The sequence below is a fragment of the Chelonia mydas genome, chromosome 3 (genome assembly GCF_015237465.2).
Source record: "Chelonia mydas isolate rCheMyd1 chromosome 3, rCheMyd1.pri.v2, whole genome shotgun sequence".
Lineage (NCBI taxonomy): Eukaryota > Metazoa > Chordata > Testudines > Cheloniidae > Chelonia > Chelonia mydas.
In genome coordinates, this window is record NC_057851.1 from 200,459,749 (window position 1) to 200,482,704 (window position 22,956).

General features: G+C 48.4%; 1 protein-coding gene across 4 annotated transcripts in view; it reads right to left on the bottom strand.

Annotated features, from left to right (window-relative positions):
* Positions 1-22,956, bottom strand: part of TTBK1 (tau tubulin kinase 1) — a 154,203-nt gene that overhangs the window by 88,713 nt on the left and 42,534 nt on the right. For all 4 annotated transcript variants that reach the window (XM_043544148.1, XM_043544146.1, XM_043544147.1 and 1 more), the window contains one exon: positions 12,445-12,592. In XM_043544148.1, coding sequence (XP_043400083.1) covers positions 12,445-12,592 — 148 coding nt within the window. The remainder of the gene's footprint in view (positions 1-12,444; positions 12,593-22,956) is intronic.

The following is a 22,956-nucleotide window of genomic DNA, read 5'->3' on the forward strand; positions in this document are numbered from 1 at the left end:
GTTTGACAGCGAACCATTGATAACCACCTGTTGAGTACGGTCTTTCAAGTTCAACCAGTTGTGCATCCACCTAATAGTAATTTCGTCTAGACCAGATTTCCCTAGTTTGCTTATGAGAATGTCAAGTGGGGCTGTGTCAAAAGCCTTATTAAAATCAAGATAGTGCTTCCCCCCATCCACTAACCCTGTCAAAGAAGGAAATCCGGTTGGTTTGGCATGATTTGTTTTTTTATAAATCCATGCTGGCTATTCCTTATAGCCCTATTATCCTCCAGGTGCTTACAAACTGATTAATAATGTGTTCCAATATCATTCCAGGTACTGAAGTTAGGCTGATTGGTCTATAATTTCCTGTGAGAAGGGAGGGTCCCAGAGCTCAGGCCAAGCCCGAAGGTCTACACTGCAGCTAAACAGCCCCTTAGCCAGAGCCCCTCAAGCCCGAGACAGCTGGTATAGGGCAGCTGCGGGTTTTTAACTACAGTGTAGACATACCCTTAGTTTTTTTTCCCATGGGTTCTTATAAGAACATAAGACTGGCCATACTGGGTCAGAACAAAGGTCCATCTAGCCCAGTATCCTGTATTCCAACAGAGGCCAATGGCAGGTGCCCCAGAGGGAATGAACAGAACAGGGAATCATCGAGTGATCCATCCCCTGTTGTCCAATCCCAGCGTCTGGCAAACAGAGGCTAGGGACACCATCCCTTCCCATCCTGGCTAATAGCCATTGATGGACCTATCCTCCATGAATTTATCTAGTTCTTTTTTGAACCCTGTTATAGTCTTGGCCTTCACAGCATCCTCTGGCAAAGAGTTCCACAGACTGACTGTGCGTTGTGTGAAGAAATACTTCCTTTTGTTTGTTTTAAACCTGCTGCCTATTAATGTCATTTGGTGACCCCTAGTTTTTGTGTTATGAGAAGGAGTAAATAACACTTCCTCATTTACTTTCTCCACACCAGTCATGATTTTATAGACCTCTATCCTACCCCCCCTTAGCTGTCTCTTTTCCAAGCTGAAAAGTCCCAGTCTTATTAATCTCTCCTCCTACGGCAGCCGTTCCATACCCCTAATAATTTTTGTTGCCCTTTCCTGAACCTTTTCCAATTCCAATAGATCTTTTTTGAGATGGGGCAACCACATTTGCACGCAATGTTCAAGGTGTGGGCGTACCATGGATTTATATAGAGGCAATATGATATTTTCTGTCTTATTGTCTTCTCACTTTTCAACTCCAGCAGGCATCAGATAGACAGACTGTTTTCTGTAAAGGAGAAGCCCCTAGGAAAGGCATGGCGCCAGTGCTTGGCTAGACAGCGCGCTGTGTGCTTGGTGGGAGCAAGGGCTACAGCAGGCACAGCTTGGGACGTGGGCAACTACGCTGCCCCTCAGACTATCAGAGTTCCAGAGCAGCACGAATACAACCCTGGTGGGGACCAATGTTCCCTCTAATTTTTTAGATCCATATGTGGAATGAATTTTGTTATGTGCATCAATATGGAGGTGATGTGTGGTGGGGGTGGGGCCAAGGGGTTTGGGGTGCATGAGGAGGTTCAGGGCTGGGGCAGAGGATTGGGGTGGGGGTGAGGGCTCTGGCTGGGGGTGCAGGCTCTGGGGTGGGGCCAGGGATGAGGGGTTTGGGGTGGGGGAGGGGGCTCAGGGCCAGAGGGTGGGGGGGGGGTGAGGGCTCTGGCTGGGCGTGCAGGTTCTGGGGTGGGGCCAGGGATGAGGGGTTTGTGGTCCAGGAGGAGGTTCAGCAGTAGGGCAGAGGATTGGGGTGGGGCGGGTGCGGGCTCCGGCTGGGGGTGTGGGCTCTGGGGCGGGGCAAGGTATGAGGGGTTTGGGGTTCAGGGATGGGGCAGAGGGTTGGGGTGTGGGGGGATGAGGCCTCTGGCTGGGGGTGCAGGCTCTGGGGTGGGGCTGGGGCTCAGGGGTTTGGGGTGCAGGCTGCCCCGGGGCTGCGGCAGGGAGAAAGGACTCCCCCCAGCTCTCTCTTGCTGCAGCAGCCCGGGGAGAAGCGCCTCATCCTGGCCGCGGCGGCTCCGAGGCTGGGGGAGGGGCACCTCTCCCCATCTGCACGGCCCTTAATAGCCTGCTCACGGCCGCACAGCTTAGAGGGAACTTAGTTGGGGACCGCAGCATCTTCTCTCTCCATGGCCAGGAAGATGATGTCCAGCCAGGGAGACTGTCATGCTCTCCTCTGAGGTTGGGGAGAAAGACCCCACCCTGGAGATCAGAGCAGGAGAGGAGCCAAACACATTTTAGAGCAGAAGGGAAGAAGGCCCCAGAAAGTTAGCAGGTGCCTTTGTTTTATCAGAGAGCGTCTGCCACGGGGCTGCCCTGAGCCATTTTCCTGGTAGAGAAGGTACCTGCCAACTCCCCCGCAGACCATGGCAGACAGCGGTAAACGGAGCGAGTCAGCGTGGCTCATTCTGAATCCCCTTCCTTCCATCCCTCGCCCACCCGCTTCGACACCAGGGACATACAGCACACGCTTGGCGAAGACACAGATTTATTCGGCCACACGAAAAGCCTCTGCAAGGAGATGAGACCGGAATTACATGGAGCCAAGGCTGCAGCAGTCTCCACTAATGAAAGCAACACAGGTATGCCAGGGAACGGCATTGCGAATAGCTACCGGACAACTATCTGGGAACAAATGGGCAAAGCGTGGAAGGGCCCTCCTGTGTCAGGACATTCCCACCTCTGCCTCCCCCTGCAGTGAGCAGGGAGCAGGCAATGCACCACCGCTCGGTGCCTGCTGTGATCCGATCATGATGCAATCAGACCACAGCATGGCTATGACAGACAGTCGGCACCTCATACAACTGTTCAATATTCAGCAGATCCCTGCACTGCAGAGTAAAACTGATCAGAGGCCTATGTAATGAGATTGTTAAACTGAGCCAAAGAATGGACGTGGAAATGCCACAGTGAACTCCAGGAGCTTGTAAATATGGGAGCAGGCGTCCTGCAGAGTGAGGTCGAGGAGGAGCGCACATGGCTCCCAGCTTCACACGGCTGCAGTCTGCGACAGAACAGCAGCTCTGCGGTAGAACTAGCAGGCAGGGAACGCAGCACACGGCATGCACAGACATGTAGGCTCCTGCCCCCGGCTCTCGCTGCGCAGCCATCCCACCTCTTCCGACAGAGCAAGCCCGGAGCCCTGAGCAACACCCCCTCAGAATCCCTGAACCGCAGTCCCAGGGAGGGTCAGATGCTTTCCTTATCACTGCACAAAGGATGACAGAGCAACATTTTACAAAGGGATCTTCTTAGAGTGACTGTCTCCACTGCAGCAGGGCCCCACCCAGCAACGGCTCAGCATACAGCATAGTGCTTGATCCAACAGTTTGCAGCAGCTCCTCCCCGCAGGAGCACAGAGAAGGGCAAAGGGGATAAATCCATTGGGTTTACACATGGCACATAGCTAAAGTGAAGTGAAGATTGCTGCCACCAGGGTCAGATTAAGCCACAGGTACTCAAGACACGTGGACGAGAGTCCCAGTTCCTCGAGCCATGTGCAAACCCTAAACAGAACATTAACGTTACAACAACAAACCCCAGACACTTAAAAAAGTCAGGAAAAAGAGTTAAGGGTAATGCTTCTCACACAACACCCCTCAAACAACCTTAACTCTGCCCCTGCAGGAACGCCCCAAGGGACTCAGTATTGTAACCTTCCATAACAAATGCTGCTATTTTATAAGTGTCCCATCTGCTCTGGAAAGTGACACCCAAGTCTCATGACACCGAGCAGCCATGTCTCCCTCTGCCAGCATTCCAAAGCAGGTGCAGAGGCTCAGGAAATGAGGAAAGACAACTTCTCTCGTAATCACAGGGGCCTTCCTGCCAAATGAGAAAAAGAAAACTCTGCTCCTTCCTTTCCTTCATTATACGTGCCCACTGCAAACTCTGGAGGGCAGCATCACTGTGACCATTCCCTGGTCCAGGGGCAGGGAACTCACCCTGACCCACTCCCCAGAGCCAGGCTCTGTGCACATGGGGGGAAAGGAACTAGCAAGGGGAGCACAAGAGGTGACTCTGGACTTCTCCATGCCCTTTCCTACGCATGGCTGATTGCCATCTGTGTCTGACACCGACTAATATTCGCCGGGCAGAAGCCTGGTCCTGTAAAGCAATATGCATGCCTGTGCCATACTGAGGTACGATCCAGACTAATGAGTAGCTGTGTCAACCCTGCCCTGTGACCTGGGGTACCCTTTACAATGCCTCGCTGCTCACAAATAGCCTCCAACCTGTAAGTCACTCCCAGCTAGGTCTCTGTGTGCTGCAGCCAGCCAGCCACACCTTGGCTCTTACCAGCCTTAAAAATGACCCCAAACACTCCCAGTCCCAGATTTCCCCCCAGGAGCATATGTCCTGTTCTGCCCAGCCCTCTCCAGGACAGTATGGACTAAATCTGTTTTTCCTTTAAAGGAATAATATGGTAACAACTTGCTACCCCAAATAGAGTTACCCAGACACTTTATCTTGAACACACTGGATTAGATAAAACAAGGAAACAAATTTATTAGCTACAAAGAGAGAGATATGAAATGAGCACAAGTAATGAGGCGTAAAAGCCAAAAATAAAGATAAAACGTTTACTGATGCCTAACTTGACAAATTACATTAAATTCTTTAGGCCAGACCCCTCCCTGAGTCCAATGGCTGCTTCCTTTGTCTCTTCAAGTGCTGTGAAAGTGATGGGCAGGGAGAGAGAGAGGGGTGTCTTGGGGTGTTTGTCCCTCCTTTTTATAGTTTCAGTCCTTCTCCTGAAAAACATTTCCTGAGAACCAGGCGCCAAAGAGTCTATGTGGAAGGATGTTCCCTGCTGGGTTCTTGTCACCTGTTGGAACTTCCTTTGTCTTTACTTCCTGCTTGAGGACTCTGTTTACTGCTTAAATGCCAATTAAGCAGAACACACCTTCCTTTGTTTAGGACAGACCTGTATGCCAACCTCTCTTTGGACAGGGCTAGAACATGAATTTATAACACCATGCAGGAAAATCTTATAACTTCACATAAAACGCTGCTGCAGACACACTCACGCAGGGGTTCTCAAACTGGGGGGTCTGACCCCTCAGGGGGTCGCAAAGTGGTTACATTGGGGTTGCAAGCTTTCAGCTCCATGTCATGCCCAGAAGTCTACACAGCAATGAAACAGCCCTACAGCCCGAGCCCTACGAGCTCGGGTCAGTTGCCACGGGCCAGCTGTGATGTCTAGTTGCTGTATAGGCATAACCACAGTGGCCACTATCTTGCTCACTGAACATGCACCCCTGGGAGCTTTCTGACACATAGATGAGCTGATTTTAGGCACTGAGGATTAATGTGCCCCAGCAGGCTGTGAGAACAGCAGGGAAAGGGGTGAACCTGAAAGGTGGAGGAGGCGGGTGACCCTGATTACACTGTGAGGAATGAGGCCTAATATGTGTGACCAAGGTAGAGAGAGAAGACTGGGCTGCTGTCTCCCAAAGCTCCTGAACAGTGGTTTGTTTTCAGTTTGCAAATCATGCCTTTGTAGCAGAAAACATGATCTCTGAGCACACAGAGGATGGGCTAGGCTGGGCTGAGCTGAGTGTGTGGGGGGAGAGCGCGAGTGAGGGAATTACTCTTTAGGCTGGTAGGGCTAGGCCAGGCACCTGTGAGGTGGGAGCCCCAGGGCCCAGTCTCCCTGCTCCAGTGTCTCGCTAATTATTTATCCAAAGTGAAACACTTCATGAGGAGCCCCCCACCGGACTATCCTGTAGCCCCGTGGTTAGAGCTGATAGCCCTGAGCCCCCATTAAATTAAATTAACACCCCCCTTTTTAATGTATAAAGGGGGTCACCCTCAGAGGCATGAGCTGAAACCCAGGACCTTGAGAGGTGGGAGGGTCCCAGAGCCCAGGCTCCAGCCTGAGCTCATAAGTCTACACAGCAATGAAAATAGTCCAGCAGCCCAAACCGGCTGGCATGGGCCAGCTGTAGGTTTTTTTTGCTGCATAGACATATCCTATGTGTAGGCCTTTCATGAACAACGAAAGAAAACAGAAGTAAGAAAACAGAGATTAACAGTGCACAAAGCATGAATTCACAAGTGGCCTTGTAACTAATAGGTAGCTAGTAGATAAATGATAAACAAGGTCATGTGTGATAAACTCACAGATGCACCTTTGCTTACCAGTACATACTGTAGCATAGGGATAGTTCATGATCTATACAGGGATTGGGTCACAAAATCAATAAGCCAATCATCAAGCGAGTGATACAATGTAGAATGTGATGCGCATGTGTTAGTCTGTTTAGAATAGACCTGTCCTCTGATTTACAGTGATGTACTTTTGAGTTGTGGTGCACCCTAATTCACCATGCCCCACCTGAGCCTGATCACATCCCGTGTAGCTTCATGAAATGCAATAAAGAAACCTCAGTGATGAGTCTCGATTCCAGCCGAGTTTTTGGATTTGAGAGAACTGCAGAAAATGTTCTCCCAAAACTGGACAAGGCACTCTGGATAAGCTGAGTGGAAAAGGTGTGAGGGAATCCCAACATTTTGGTGCCAGAACCCAGGACACTCTTGTCTAAAGCAGGTAAAATGCCTTCAGTGATGAGTATCACTGGGATCTCCGCGTCTGGTAATACACCCCTTAATGTTAGGCAGAAACCCTCACAATAAGGGAAGTGGAACTGAAAGCGTTAAAAGTATGAGGAAGCCAGTACCCCGCTGGAGGGTTGGATTAAATCCAACGGCAGACCCTTTGGACTCCCCAGAAAAGTGACAGGAAACTGGGACTGGGTGGAAAAAAGGAACTCCAGTAAGTGGAGCAACATTTTAAAAAAATAAGAAGGAAAAAACCATGTTCTCTTCTAAGAAAAATTCCGTAACGTACGAGAAATAGGGGGGGTAATTTGGATATCTATGGAAAAGAATTATTGGCAGGACACAGAAAAGGTCTCTTGAATGTCACTGGAGCTTTAAAGAATAAGACCCATGGACGACCCTAGAGGAACAGTAATTGTAGCTAAAGAATATGTGCAAAAATCCCACAAAGATAAGCTCAAAGCCAGCAAGAAAAATCGCTGAGAAACGTGTCACTTTCGGAGATAGGTAAGTGATTTAAGGAAAAGGTATGGGCAGTTATAAAGGAAGGGTTGCACCATTTAACACTGCATAGCTCGGAGGGAACTAAACCGGTGGGGTTGTGGAGGTGTTACAAAGAGGAAGTGGAAGTGTTAAAAGATTGGTTTAATAATAAAACCCCATTATATCCATACAACTCCGGATAGTCACGACTGGTGGAACCCTCAGTCAAATGATACAAGGAGGTCAGGTGGTGATTACTGCTAGGTTTTTGTCTCCAGGAGCCTTTAACAGCCACTCTGAAGGAAAATGAACCCTTTTCTCAAAGTAATGGTCTGTAAATAATAAAGTATAAATGACTGCTACCGGCAGACAGACAAGCTCATCTGACTATGGACGATTTAGTCAAAATCACCAAAAACGAAATAGGGATTTCTATACGGCTTCACTGCTTCTGAGTGTACTAGAGTGGATGTAACCTGGGTACGGTTGTGTAGAAAAATAATTCAGAGCAACACGAGGGGAGTTGATCTGCTCAAAGAACAGACTGTAAGGGAAAAAAGGGGGGAAAACACGTAGTAATACTGCCAGTCAGAAAAAGAAAAATGGAAAGTGTTACAAATAGCTCACTAAAGTCTCGGATAGCTGAGCCAGGGAAGGAAAATAAGGGAATAAAACCCCACAAAATAAAACATGGCTAGGGTACAGCAATTATCAGAGCCCCGGCCAAAAGAGTTCGCCTGTGCAAAGTCTTAAATATAAAAATAAAACTGCCGGTTAGAAATGTGAGCAACTTAAATGTGGCATCTGCCATTTACAAAGGGAAGACATCAGGAATGTAAAACCATTTTAGGAAAGAAGGAGGTTCAGAGGCTCAGTTGGCTAGGCTAAGCCAAGCAAATGTAAAATATTTATTTGGTCTCAAACTGTTTGCAGCACAGCAAGGGACTGCAGATTTTTTTTTAAACTGTTAAAAAAGGAAATGTAAAACGTAAGCATGAAATACATTGGCTTTTAAAAGATTCCACTACAAACCTAGCCAAATCTTTCATTCAGAGTTGCAATGCTGACCCAAACTCTGTTGGGGCAGCAGCCAACATCTCCTGGCAGCCTTAACTTTGTTTGTTAACACGTTGGGCACCTCAATGCTTTTACAATGGTTAAACATTTAAAAAAAAATTAGGTTATAAATGTTAACTGGAAATTAGTAAATGAAAATAGGGACTCAAACGGTGGCCAGAACAAGAATAGACGCTGGATCCCTTTTTCAGTAACAAAGCAACAGCTGAAACAGTTGCAGAAAAAATATTAATAATGTATTATATGTATATATAAGTAAATTGACATCGCTAATATAATGTTATGGCAAGTGAAAAATGGAAATTACTTATGAAAGCAGTGTGCATTCCTATGGAACATGCAGTGTACACAGTGAAAGGGGTAAAAGAAATGTGAATGTATTACTTCCGATAGGTTGTATTTTCTTTTTCAGATAGCTGTGTGCTTTGAAAGGAGAAACGAACCCAGCGCCAAGGAAAATCCGTCAATATAAGCAGTGAAGCCCAATCACCTTTGGAAAGTGCCACCCAAATTCTGTTTTCTTTTAATAGGTTATTAATTATGGATGATGGAGCAACTTTGAATAATGCCCTTCCCATTCACAAACATGGCAACATTTCCTGTTGAAAATTCTATTCAAAAGTTTTGTTTAACTGTGGTGTAAAATAAATGCCACTAAGGGAATAAACACAAGAATTATATGGTAGAGTTTTGTAAGTCAGAACAAATAAAAGAAAACAAAAAAGATTAAAGTGTTTTAGACTGCAAACAGGTCCATAGTTTAGGGTTAAAATCTACCGGGGGAAATATTGCACAGAAATGTTCAATTTCATTATGTGTCAGTGTTATTCAATTTTACCAATTAGCAGTTACCTAAAGGATTGTGCTCGCTGACGGTTGGGACAATATAATTAAGAACTGTTGAAAGGACTTTCTGAATACAAATGTCTACTTTAGAATGGTGTAAAACTTCCAAGGGGGAGCAGCAACTACAACAAAAGAAACTTAATAAGACTGTCACAAGAACTGGACTGTTTCCAATTGACATGTCACTCTGAAACCAAGCTGACACAACGATGCTGTGGGAATGTGGCCAAGCATTTCAACAGAAGATAGCAGCAAACATCTCGCATCCATTGAATGAGCAAAACCAAGAATTCATTAATCTTTGTTATCTGTATATAATATACATGATATTGTAATTTATTTTAAGGAAGTACGGGATTAAATCACTGTGCTCCAATAATAACGTGCAGCATGGGGGATACATGCTATACAAAGTAAAACCAGCCTGAAGTAATATGGAGCAAGAAAACTTGCCCTCTTTTATTTCCACAGAAAAGTTAAAAATGTAGAACAAGAGAGATGACACCAGTCGGTTTGGGATAAGGAAATTAACAAGGGTCCAATACCATGAAGTTAAAACTTAAGTCATTGCAACCTGTATGGTGCAGAAGGAGTTTGTTTTGCCTCCTCAAATATTGTTGCAAACTAATGACAAGGTCTGGAAAGCCCAAGACTTGTTCTGCTGTTTGAACCTGAGAGACATTAACAGGTATCATGCCTTAGAGACAGAGTCGCCAGCATGTGGGTTCACGCTGCCGGGCACAGTCTACAAATTGCACAGTATGGTTGAGATGCTGGGAAGCTGGTGGAGTAAAAACTACCTATGCTGGGAATGGCAAGTGTTGTATGGTGGCTGATGGGGAACGTGCTGAATTTGTTGTGGTGATAGATAAAAACACAATATACACACTGTTAGGGGATAAAGTAACTAAAATATAGGGAAAGTTAAAACTGTAGAAGGATGCTTTAAAAGTAGGGTGGCCATATTTCCCTATGCTGAATACGGGACACCTGGTAAAATTACTCGTATTCAAGCGAGTCCAACGGCAATCCATCAGAACTATGCAGTACAAACGTTCAAATTAACATCAAGTTGATTGAGCCCCCGTTAAAAAGAAATACTGCATAGTTGGATTGTTTTTATTTGCCTTTTTATCTTTAAGGCTTTAGGGTTCACACAGGGAGAGGTGACATGCACGCCCCACCTCCCCCCACACACACAGGGAGGGGGGTGGGATGACCTGGCCTGAGTCTTTGCAGAGCTCATCTCTTCCCCCTCACTCCCCCGTGGCTGGAAGCAGCTTGTCCTTTCCTGCCCACACAGTGTCGAAAGGTAGCTAACACCTCCAGGCTCCTGCTGGCCACTGACATAACCCAGCCACCTCCTGACCCTCTTGGCTATAGCGTGGGCAAGAAGGGGTTAAGCCCTAAGGATGCATTGTGCACCAGGGCCCAGGGAACCTGACTGCAGGGACTTCAGTGAGCCCAGCTGGAGACGTGGCTCAGCAGGGGAGGGTGCCTAGGGGACGGAGCAGCCCCATGCTCTGTGGGGGCAGGACCCAAGGGGTGTGGGGTGAAAAGGATGCTAAACCCCTGTCTGGGGAGCTGCTGTGAAGCTGCAGGTTCGGAGCATGGCCAGGTTGGAAATCGCTTCCCGCCACTCCAGAGATTAGCTGAGGGGTGGAGAGACTTCCCTGTCCCAGTACCATGCGGGGCTTTGGCACATGCAGGGCTTGGCTGCTCCTGGCCAGTGCCCCGGGCCAGAGGGTCTTGGGCTTTCCTGGGGTGCCTGCCCAGCCAGAGGCAGTGGGGGAAGGAAGGAGCCTGCCAGCCAGGCTGCTGGTTAGCTGAGCACTCTGACCAGGAGCTGGTTCTCTGCACAGCGCTGGGAGAGGGACACGCCCTGCCGGGGGGGATATAGAGGAGCAGCGGGGCTAGGGGGGGTGAAGGAGCAGAGCAGGGAGAGGACAGTGAGAGGGGGAGCACGTAAATGGCCGCTGTGTGGCACCTACCCACACTCATCAGCCATCACCAGCCGGAAATGGGAAGGGAGGCAGGGCCCTGCTGGCCAAGAGCCAGCATGCAGCAGGGGCTGCGCTGATGCACCAGCAGGGGGAGTGGCTGTCCCCACGTGCTGCATCTTCACCCCACCACCAGCCTTACACACCCACCCTCATCATCGACCACTGGAGCCCCGCCACTCACTGCTGGCGGGTGGGCGGCTGGCGAGCAGGGATCCGGTCAGCAGCAGGACCCGCCAGTACTGATGGAGGGGAGACAGAAAATACTGGACAATTGGCCTGTTTCTAAGAAACAGTGGGACACCTGCAGGAGGGCTTAAATACGGGACTGTCCCTTTTAAAACGGGACACCTGGTCACCCTATTTAAAAGCAGTATTCCTCCCTTAAGCCTGGATCTTAAAATCCCTATTTGTAATAGTTAAGTAGTCAAGGCTACTGAACGTGATATATTCAGTAATGAACTTGTAATTCATCTGGCTTAGGGAACAGAAGAACTAAAACAAGGGGTTAGTAAAACACACTTTGGAACAGTTGGTACACACCACCCAGCTCATAACCAACCAAAATAATGAGATAGGCACCATCATTGTGGGAGCAGTTAACCCTTTATTGGCTATGAAGAGTAGGAAGCCTCCACCCTGTATGTAATTCAGATAGTCAGTGTACTTTTAATGGCTGTACAATTAGTAACCAACACTGCTGTACTAAAAAAGAAAAAAAAAGGAGTGGAAATGCAGGCCTTGTGTGAACAATGAAAGAAAACAGAAGGAAGGAAACAGCGCTTAACAATGCACAAAGCATGAATTCACAAGTGGCCTTATAAATAATCTGTAGCTAGTGAATAAAAAGTAAGCAGAAGAGTCATGTGTGACCAGCTTGCAGCTTTGCTAACTAGCACATCTTGTAGCGTATGGACAGCTCATGATCTATACAGGGATTGGTTCATAAAATCAGTAAGCCAATCATAAAGCACGTGATACAATGTAGAATGTAATGCTCATGTGTTAGTCCGTTTTAGACTAGGTATATAATTGGATTTATAATTATGTACTTTGGTTTGTACTTGTGGTTCACCCTAACCCACCCTGCCACACCTGAGCCTGCTCACCTCAGGTATAGCTTCATGAAATGCCCATGAAGAAACCTCAGTGACAAGTCTGGATTTCAGAGAACTGGAAGAAATGTTCTCCCAGAACTGGACAAGGTGCTCTGGATAAGCCGAATGGAAGAGATCTCAGACTTTGGAAGCCCAAGGCTATGCAGAGCATTAACAGAGCTCTGTGCTGAAAAGTTGAATGTCACAAACACACTCTAAGCTAGGCTGAAGGAGAAGGTTAGACAGAGTATGAGCAAACTTGGCCTCCAACCCTGGCCATGGCAGGGCAAGTGTAAGATCACACACAGCTGCTGGAGAAAAGAGCAGTTGATTACCAACTCATTTCCATCTTACCTTGCAGCTTCTTCAGGACAGCCACCTCCATCTTGAGGACCTGTTTGGGCTGCTGGGCTGACTCCACTTTCAGGGCCACGTTCTCACGGGTCAGGAGATCCATTGCCTCATAAATCTCACCAAAACCACCACCACCAATCTTCTTCAGCTAAACAGAACACAAAAGCAGGGCTTAGCACAAATAGGCAAGACCACGTCTGTCCATTTACCATCTCACAGCAGGAAGGAGCAGGGCACCAGCCCCTTCACTGTGCAAGGAGGTACTGGGCCCGCTCCCCAGGCTGCCTGCGACGTGACCACGTGTCACAATCAGGACATGGGTGGTCTGAGCTAGTGGTTAAAGCAGGAGTTAGGAGAGTCAGGCCGGGTTGGATACCAGGAGACCAGAGGACAAACCGAGAATTGAGCGCCTGGAGGCAGGCTACCAGGAGATCAGAACCAGGACACAAACTTGAGAGCTGAACCACAGAACTGTGGTTTCTGTTTGCCAGAAGCTGGGAATGGGTCACAGAGGATGGATCATTTGATGATTCCCTGTTCCGTTCATTCCCTCTGGGGCACCTGGCATTGGCCACTCTCGGAAGACAAGATACTGGGCTAGATGGATCTTTGGTCTGACACAGTGTGGCCGTTCTTATGTTCTTAATGACAACCAGAGTCAGGCTGGGTTGGGATACAAGGGAGTCGAGACACGGGAGCAGGAGCACAAGCAACACAGTTCTCCCAGAGCAAAGCAGATCCCAGCTGTATGGACAACTTCCTGTTCCTGTGCTTATATGGAAGCTGTGGACCAATCAGGACCCCCAGCATTCTGCCAATCTGGTGCCAGGACTGGAGTCCTCTGTCGAGGTTCAGCTGCTGTCTTAGCAGCTGTTAGCAGGTAGCAGATTGGAGCGTATTGCTCCTAAGAGTCCTGTGGATATGGATCCAAGACCCATGGTCCCTGATACCACCCGTTCTCTGCCCAGGGAGGTAACAGCCCAGCTTCCCAGCCTCTCTGCGATGTGACCACCCCATCAAAGCACAGGGAAGTATTTGCCCAGCTTCCCAGTCTGTCTGTTATGAACAAGAGTGGAGAAGGAAAAGGTGGCTTTTAGCCATCTTTGTGTTCCCTCAGTCTTGGGCTGATTTGTGTCAGGCCAGACCCAGCACAAGTAAGAACAGACTTAAGTCTGCTCTAACTTATGCCAGCTGCCCAGGGCCCCATCCATTCAACATCTGGGGGTACCCCATTTTCCCTGGACATGGTGAAGAGAAGGCAATTTGCAGGCCATATACTGGAGCAATACATAACACCAACATTACTAGCAGACGGGACGCAGACTCCAGTGAGAACCATCTGGCCTGGGACTGCCAGTTCCTTTCAGCTCCACTCTATTCAATGGAAAGGAAATAGCTGTTCACACGGGAGCTTCCCTAGCTCTCCAACACCATCACTGAAAGTGTGAGGATCAAGAGTGAGCAGGGCATGCTGGGATCAGCCTTTCTAGGCCACATCCCATATTAATAATACTTAACACATATATCACACTTCCCAAGACTATCTGATTAAACCTCACCAATGCCTTGGGAGGAAGGTTCATGGTATCCTCATTTTACAGATGGGGAAACTAAGGCAGGCTTTCAGGGGCTAAATGACTTGCCCGAGATATCTAGTAAGTCAGTGGCACAATGGGGAACAGCACCCAAGATATCATGACTCCTCATGTTATTCTCATTCTTCTGTACCTTGTAAGATAAGGGAAGGCATAGACTCCATAGCTCAAGTTTGTGTCCTGCACTTAGGCCACCTCTCTCCTACCAGAATAAATGGATGAGATCCTAGACAGGAGAATCTTTTCCCTCTCTAGCTAGCCTAGTCTTGTTAGACATCACTAAGGGGAGAAGACTGTAGAGCTAACAGGCCTAGCCATCAATGCTGCTTCCTTGTTTCACAGACAGTAATGGGAGAGGAAAGCACCTCTGTAGAAACAAGGCCTGGTAACACACAACCCTTGAAAAATACTCCCCTGGGCTCCTTTGAAACAGGCTCTTTAAATCCTGAGGCTGTTCATTCCGAGCGATCATTAGCATTGCCAGTCACAAGAATAAAACACGAGCAACCTTGCTGCTGTCTGGATAGAGTTTGTATTTCAGCCTGCAACAAGAACCAACCCATTCTGCTGCTGGACACCCTCACAATCACACCCAATGCTTAGAGCTCTGCCCTGGATGCCAAGCGTAAAAAAGTCACAGTACTATCCTGCCAGCAATCACCAGTCCAGTCCCTGCTCTCGTAGGCAGCCCTGTCAGATAACCCAAACCGTAACTTATCAAGATCCATCTTAAGGCTGGTTAGGTGGTTTGCCCCCACTCCTCCTAGGGGGAGGCTGTTCCAGAGCCTCACTCCTCCGATGGCTACCAGGCTTCATTTGCACTCCCTCTGGCATTCCATCCATGAAAACGATCAGGAATGAAATAGTTCGTGTCAACACTGAAGTGTCATTGTGGACACGCCAACAACATTAGAGGGGTGGGGGGAGGTGTCCACATCTCAGTCATTATTTCAACATATCTGCACATACAGTAAAACCTCTCTGCATTGATTACATTTCCAGTTCACACGTGGAAGGTTTTTCTTTGCAACCACGAGGGCTAGACACTGATTTTTAAGAAGTAAAAGCTTAGATTCTGTACAGTCTGAATGTGTCATGTGGATCTCTCAGGGTAGCCAGTCTCTATGGATAGACTAAGCCCAGTGCCCTTGGACCAGAGCAGGTGAATCCAAGCCAGCCAATTTAAGAGGGCTGAGCTACACCTATAAAGGGCTGCTAGTGGGCAGTCAGAGTGGGAGATGGATCGAGACAGATTGTGCCCTGGGAAGGGGAAGCCACACTAGAGTGGAACAAGGGGCCAGGGCCTCAGAGAAGCAGCCCTGAGCTGCTCCAGGAAGGGAGAAGAGCTGACTGAAACTGGGAATCTCCCAGGAGCAGGCATGCCAGAGACCCCAGGGAGAAGAGGTCCTGAAGCCCAGGGCTAAGGAATGAGTTAAAAGTCTGTTTTTTTCTGTTTGTTTGCTAACCTCTGTTAAGAAAATACACCTCCTGGAAAAGGACCGGGCGAGGCAGTGCATGCTTTGAGACTGGAGAGAAACCTGGGATGGTGACAATGGGTCACAAACACATCAAGCCAACGGGACACAGCCTGTGGCCATGTGTTTGATCTCCTTGCTCTGATGGCTACTACAGGCAGATTTCACTTTTATCCACATGCTGTACCAAAGAATAACTTTAATCTCATTTTTGCTACTGAAGGAAGAAGCTGAGACTCTCAACTGAGTCCCAATATTACCTTTGGGTTGTTTTTTTTTTAAACTACAGCCATCATAATAAGCTGTTGGCCTTCCCAAGGGCCATATCTCTCTATCTATTTTTATGGAGAATTCCCCATGGACATAAAAATAATTGAGACAACCCAGCCCAGAAAGAGCTCAAAATACTGACTATGATAGGGACAGAACTGGCTGCACCCTAAAGGTGCTCCCTCCAGAGCCACGGTGAGGCATGGCACATGGGCATAGGGAACCTTACACTACCTCGGTCACTTAAGTCATTTCCTTGCACCATTAAGGGATTCTGCTGTTCCCAGCAGAATGCCAATAAGCAGGAAAAAAACCACCCCAGTGCCCTGGGTGCTAAAGAAACGTACACACCAGTGCATTCATTATCAACCCTGCAAACATACACGCACTGCTGCCAGCTCCCTGCCCTCCTTTTCTGAGCTCTGTTCTCCACTCAGTCGCCTATTCTCTGGTTCCACTTCCACGCGCAGCTCTCCACCCAGCTGGTCCCATCCCTGCCAGCAATGCCAACACCAGGCGTGCAGTGTGGATTCTGTGTCAGCATCCACGGGAGGGCTGGAACTGCCTCTCCGCCTTATTTCAAAGCTGTGCTGAACGTGCACTTACTCTCTAACGACAGCCCCTTTTAATTGCTCCCCACCTGGCCTTTCTATTTAATGTTGTAGCTGGCAGAGCACCTGGAAAGACAGTTTTGTATGAAAGACCATAAGCAAAATGAAATTGAAATATATTGCACTTCCTTTTCCTTTTGGTTCTTCCTCCCTACGGGCCCAATCCTGCCATCCTTACTCAGACAGGACTCCCATTCAAAGGGGTGATAAGTAAAAATTGCATGATTGAGCCCCATAGAACTGGCAGAGAAGAAAAAGGATTTTTGAAAACACCCCTTATTTTGTTCTCTTTGACGGGTTATCTGCAAAGGAGAACACAATTTGGATTCAGGCCCCTTTTGCTTCTTCACAATGAGTAGAGAAGCCCTGAAAGGGAATTGGGGTTTGATGGGGTTAGGGTTTTTTTCAGTTTGTATCTGCTTTGGAAATATCAGGACTCTCAAGTCTTGCCCTCCCTGTCTGTGCTGGACGTCTTCTTGTAGGACCAGACAACTGGACAGAGACCTTGCTCTGAGCTGACAGGCCAAGGCTGCTGGATCTTTAACAAAGACATCACTCTTCCCCATGGTTTACTTATATTATTCTATTAGATAGCAGCTAAATAAATAAAAAGCATTTGAAATTTAACTGAAAATCTTTCCCTCTGATTGCTCAGATTTCACTTCCTCACTCTCTGTGATGTCACGACCATGCTAGTTCTCCAATTATCCCCACTCTTCTGGCAAAAGCAGGTTAGTCAAGACCTACATTTACTATGTAAAAAAGTTGCAGAAAAAAGCAGACAGAAGGAAAAAAGGACAACAATAATTCCTTCCCCACTGTAGGTCACCTTTAAGTCTCACCCGATGCAGTAATACAAAGCATTTCGTACAATGCACAAGGGGCCAGTTTATGCCTGCTAAAGGAAACGTAATTTTAAATTTTCTAACTTGAGCGCACATAACATCTCAACCTTATTGTTGCATCACCAATTTTGTTGCACCGAAGGTATTTTTTTAAAGTCCTTTCTGACAAAGCACTAAAACAAAACATCCCAATGCCACGGCTGTGTCCTCCACTGAATACCTGCAGAGCAGCAGTTCGCAGTGACCCACAATGTGCAGTGCTGGTGCCAAAACAATATACAGAATAAATGGAGGTACACAAAGTAAACAGGTAAACAGGTACGTCCATTTCTGCCCCATTCGACACCTGATATCAAAACCAGGGCTGGTCAGAACTGGAAAAAGACAGTCAGTGAGGGGGGAAAGTTTTATTTTCAAGATTTTAACAGGATATAAAAAAAACAGACAGTATCAAATAAATCCAAAGGTGTCAAAGATGCATGTGCCCCTATAAGTAGCTAACCCTGGGTCTTTCTAGACAGAGGAGATGCGCCCAGGGGAGACAGCTGCTCACTAGCACAGAAGTAGGTTCCCTGAGCAAATATCAGCATGTCATGGTCCTAATGTGTAGGCCAAGGCCGTAAAGCATCAGGTCTGCATATACTTCTTGTCCTCCTGCAAAGCAAACCTTCCACATGTGACCTGAGAGTCCCCAGTACAGTGATGTCTGACTGAGCCTGTGGAAAACCTGGAACAAGAACTCTAAGGGGCATGAACTCTTCGGCCCTTCCATTAATCTCACTGGAGTGTTAATGCTAGAGCCTAATGAATACATTTGATGATCAGCCTTCACTAATTGCTGATCATTTTAGTGAGGCCCTGGGGAAGGGGGGGGGGAGCCCCTGGTGTGGAGGGGCGGGGGGGATTAGGAGTTGTTGAAGGGAAGTGGACGCAGAGGAGACACAGCCAGGAAAGGGGGAGACAAACAGAGAGGAGGATGGCAAAGGAAGAGCAAACAGCTAAGACAGCAAGGACCAAGCGGGCAGGATACTCCCGCACTGAGCAATGCTGAGTAGGACAATAAAGTGCTGAATAATAAATAATGAAGTTTACTTCAGAGACTGTATTCTCCCCGGATCTTTGTGCAAATCACATGTTGGAACTGGGTGGGAAGGGACTTGGGAGTATCCTCTGTGGAACGAGAGGGGTGCAATCCTGATTTCATACTGTGCCTCACAGACTATTAGGGTTGCCAACCCTCCCGGTTTCGCTCCCGGAATCAAGTCCTATCTCCCGGAGGCTACTGATGCAAAACCGGGAGACTTTAGGTGCTAAAAGTCCGGCGGCGCAGTGGGGCTAAGGCAGGCTTCCTCCCTGCCCTGGCCCTGCGCCGCTCGGAGAAGCAGCCAGCACATATCTGCAGTCTCTGGGCGGGGACCAGGGGGGTCCCCGCGTACTACCCCTGCCTTGAGCGTCGACTCTATGTCTCCCATTGGCCAGGAACTGCAGCCAATGGGAGCTGTGGGGGGCGGGGCCTGCAGGCAGGGGCAGCGTGCAGAGACCCCTGGGGCTGCTGCTAGAGGGACATGCTAGTCTCTTTCTGGAGCCACCCAAGGTAAGCGCCGCCCCCCTCGCTCCCTCCTGCACCCAAACTCCCTCCCAGAGCCAGCACCCTCTCCTGCACCCCAACCCCAACCCCCTGCCCCAGCCCTGAGTACCCTCCTGCACCGAAACTCCCTCCCAGAGCCCTCACCCCCTCCTGCACCCCAGCCCCGTGCCCCAGGCTCAGCCCAGAGCCACCTCCCACACTCCGAACCCCTCAGCCCCAGCCCCCAAGCCCAGAGCTGGCACCCCCTCCTACACCCCAAACCCCTGCCGCAGCCCGGTGAAAGTGAGTGAGGGTGGGGGAGAATGAGTGTGGGTGGGGCCTTGGTGAAGGGGTGGGAAGGGGTGTGGCCTTGGGGAAGGGGCGGGGCAATGGTGTTTGGGTTTGTGCGATTTGACAGTTGGCACCCCTACAGACCGTAAGTTAACAGGGAATTGAGCCCTATTCACCGCATGAGTTTGACACCCCTGGCATAGAGAGAGACAAGCAAATTGGCTCAGGAGGCCCTGGCCAGAACCAGAGCAAGACCCGAAGACAAAGAAGGAAAAATAATCTGGAGCAGAAGAAAAGAAGGGAGGGTTTCACAAACAACAGATGGTTAAAAAGATACATACATTAAAAAGCAACTGACAATGTCCTTTAGGTCAGCAAGGTCCCTGCGAGAGACGCCATAATCATTCTTGCACTTCATGGCCTGTTACGATTATTGTGAGACAAGGCAACAGCAGCAGCAGCAGCACCAGGGAAATCCATTTGTGCTTAAAATTCAAGGCAAAGATCATTCAAGGGAATGAGGTATTGGCCCCGACCTGCTTCTATGTATCTAACGTGTGGCAGAGTAACAGCTTCATTTTCTTTCCCATCTCTGCACAGAAATGCTAGGAAAGTGCCTGGGATTAAAGTCTCCAGCAGCCTAAACCACTGACATCTGCATCTCACTCAGCCGATCCCAAGTATAAAAGGAACCGAATACCCACTCCAACCAGGGCTGTATTCTACAAGATGCAAAGCTGCCTGGGGAGGTCTTTTAAAAGATCCATTTCAGCTTCAGATTTCAGAAAGCTCTCAGCCACTCTCCATCAAAGGTGCAGCAGTGTCCAAGCACTACCTGCAGCCTGTATCTTTGACTAAATGAAGGTTTCAAGGTCTTTGGATAGAAAACAAGAGCACCATTAATCACGTCAGGAGCAGCAGATCTGAAGCAATTCTGGCTGAGTTAAACACAGTGCTAAAGAAGTCTAAGCTTCAACATGCATCAGTTACAGGCACACCTGCAAACCACCAGCTTCTTATTATGTACTAGCTTGGGGAGAAAGACCCTCAAGATCTTTTCTCTTTAGCTCCCTACTAGTCCCCAGAGCTGGTCAGCCTTGCTCCGTGAAAGCTCCCTACTAGTCCCCAGAGCTGGTCAGCCTTGCTCCGTGAATCAGCCAGGGATGGGGAGAGGGACAGAGGACAGGACTGGAGAACTTCTTCCTGACACTGCTCTACTGGTTCAGGGCATGAACTCAGCACGCTGCACTCTTAGGAGGCCACCAGGCTGGAACCAGTAGTTACCAGCAGGAGGTGAATTGCAAAGCAACCCTGAACACTGTACCGACATCAGCAGTATGCACTGACTATCCCTGCAGCCAGGATGGGTTAGGAGTTGGAGGTGAAAGGATGGTGCTCACGGCTCACTGCTCCTCTCCCTGGCGTCAGTTGGGGGGGCCCTCAGGCATCAGGCCAGTACCTTCCTGGGTGGAATTATGCAACTCTCCCAATCTCAGCTGAGCCCTGGGCTCCAGCACCCCGTGGCTCAAACATGCTTACCCAGCTGGTTCAACTGGGTTCAGTGCCTGCAGTTCCTCCTTTTGGGGGTCTGCTTACACCACTGTCCTGTTCATTTTAGCAGTAGGAACGGCACTGAGAGCATTAAATAAACCATTTTAAAAAAAAAGAAAGAAAATTGGAGAACCAATTCTATTGTGTACAGCTAAGGAACCCCCTAAGATGGGTCATCAACAGGGCTTGAAGCTTCACATCCCCACTACTACCTAGGAACTAGCCTATGAGTCTAGAGGACTTTGCTGGGCGGTTTACGACCTCTCTCTCTATATCTACGTATGACCTCTCTCTATATATCTATGTAGAATGTTGGAGATTAGGAATTCTGAGCTCTGTCTCTTACTGATGGGCTGGATTGCTGGATTCATTGGATGAGGTTTTCTGGCTTATGCTGTACAAGAAATCAGACTTGATGGTCCCTTCTGGCTTTAAATGTGAATCTATGAATCCTTGGGTCTGAGGAGGGAGTCTGTCTAGTGGCTAGAGACAGGATAACTGTGACAACCAGAGTCCAGACACCCTAAGGGGAAAAGAGGGGTTCTGAACCCCAAAGAACAAGCAATTGAATCAACAGGCTTATACCATGTGATTGTGTATAAATATGTCAAGTCTGGTGTTTTATGAAAGCTTGTCATGCTCCAAACTTGATGTTCAGTAAGAAATATGCATGCAGGTTATGGCTATGAATATCTGCATTTCTAGAGATTTGTAATTGTAACTGCGGTGCGACTACAGCATTGCCTCACAAAAGGGGGTGAAGTAATCAGGCCGGGGGGGGAGGCACCTCCCAGGCTAGTTGTTTACACAATACCCATCCCTTGTCCAGCCAGAAAAACACAATATTGAACCATCAAAGTTCAACATGGAAAGACATTGATAAGAAAAGCAAACCCAAGTCTTGGAAAACAAAGAAAGAAGGGAGTTTCCCCCCCTCCAATAACCATGAGTCTTTATGCCAGGAGAAAGGGGGGGAGAAGGGGGGAAAAAACAGAGAAAAAACAGGCTTGGGTTTGAGAATTGTTATCCAGAAACTGAGGACACCAGCTATGCTGGAATGCGAGATCCCCTCCAAGACAGAGGGCATGCTGGGAAACTGGTCAGAGTCCTGCGATAACTTACAGAAAAGGGAATTGAGCAAACACAGATGTGTGAAAGCCTGAGATTGCGTCTCTGTGTTTATTTCCTGTGTAACTTGTAAATGTTTGCTTCCCCTGACAAGTTCATCTTCCAATCTGTGATTTTTTTCTATTAAATAAACCTTCATTTATTTTTACCCCAAGTAGGTCTCTGGTGTGCAAACTGTGTTCCCCAGAGTGAGCAGATAATTGGGGCAGGTTTCACTCCTTCAGGGGTGCTGAACCAGAAGGGAAAATTCCAAGTGTCTGGTAGTTAAGAACGTGGGGAGACAGATTCGGGGGGATTTGGGACTGGAGGACATTGCTGAGGTCATCCTGCAAGGAGTAACTGGCCTGATGGCAACCCAATGAAACCTTTGTGCTTGTGGGCTGGCTCCTGGTGTCAGGGCTCTGAGCCACAGCAGCAGAGCATTAAGGCCCTCAAAGTTATCAGGCAGGTGGTGACAGGACCCCTCACTGGTCTGGGTAAGCCCCAGTACAGCGCAATAACTACATCACATGGTTTGGGCACATCCGATCTGAAGAGCAGCCTGGCTGAGTGGCTAAGACGTGGGTCTGCCATATTTGAAATCTGCACCCTAGGCTGGGGTGCTGACAGACAAATGACTTGTAAAAGAAGAAGATTTTAACTGGAATTACTAAGAAAGACAAAGCTGGAAACCGACAAGATCATGTTAGAGACCATGGTCTGACTACAGCTGAATGTTTGTTATGGTTCTAAGTGGAGCAGGTTGCAATGGTGGCTATTACGAAGGCAACGCTATCCACTGTAAGACCGTTTTCATTTGCTTATAACTTTAACTATTTGGGCTGAGACTTCCCAAAATAAGCTGGACCAGGGAGGGGGAGGCAGAGGGAGTAGGTTTAGACAAGGAGCAGGGGGGAGACGGGGACTGTAAGCTAGAGCAGGAGGGGATGGGGAGCTGGTGCAGGAACACTGGGACTGTCTGGGCAAGGAGATGGGCATCAAGAGCTAGGGATGGAGAGTCTCACACGAGAAGCCATGGGTAAAAAGATAGGACTGGCACAGGCTTTGGGGGCAAACTGGTAGAAGAGTCTGTGACCAGTAGAGCACACTCCCTTACAGAGCCTGGAATGGAACCCAGGATTCCTAATTCTCAGCATTCCTCTGCTGTCAGCAAATATCTGTGAAACCCACGGGCAAAGC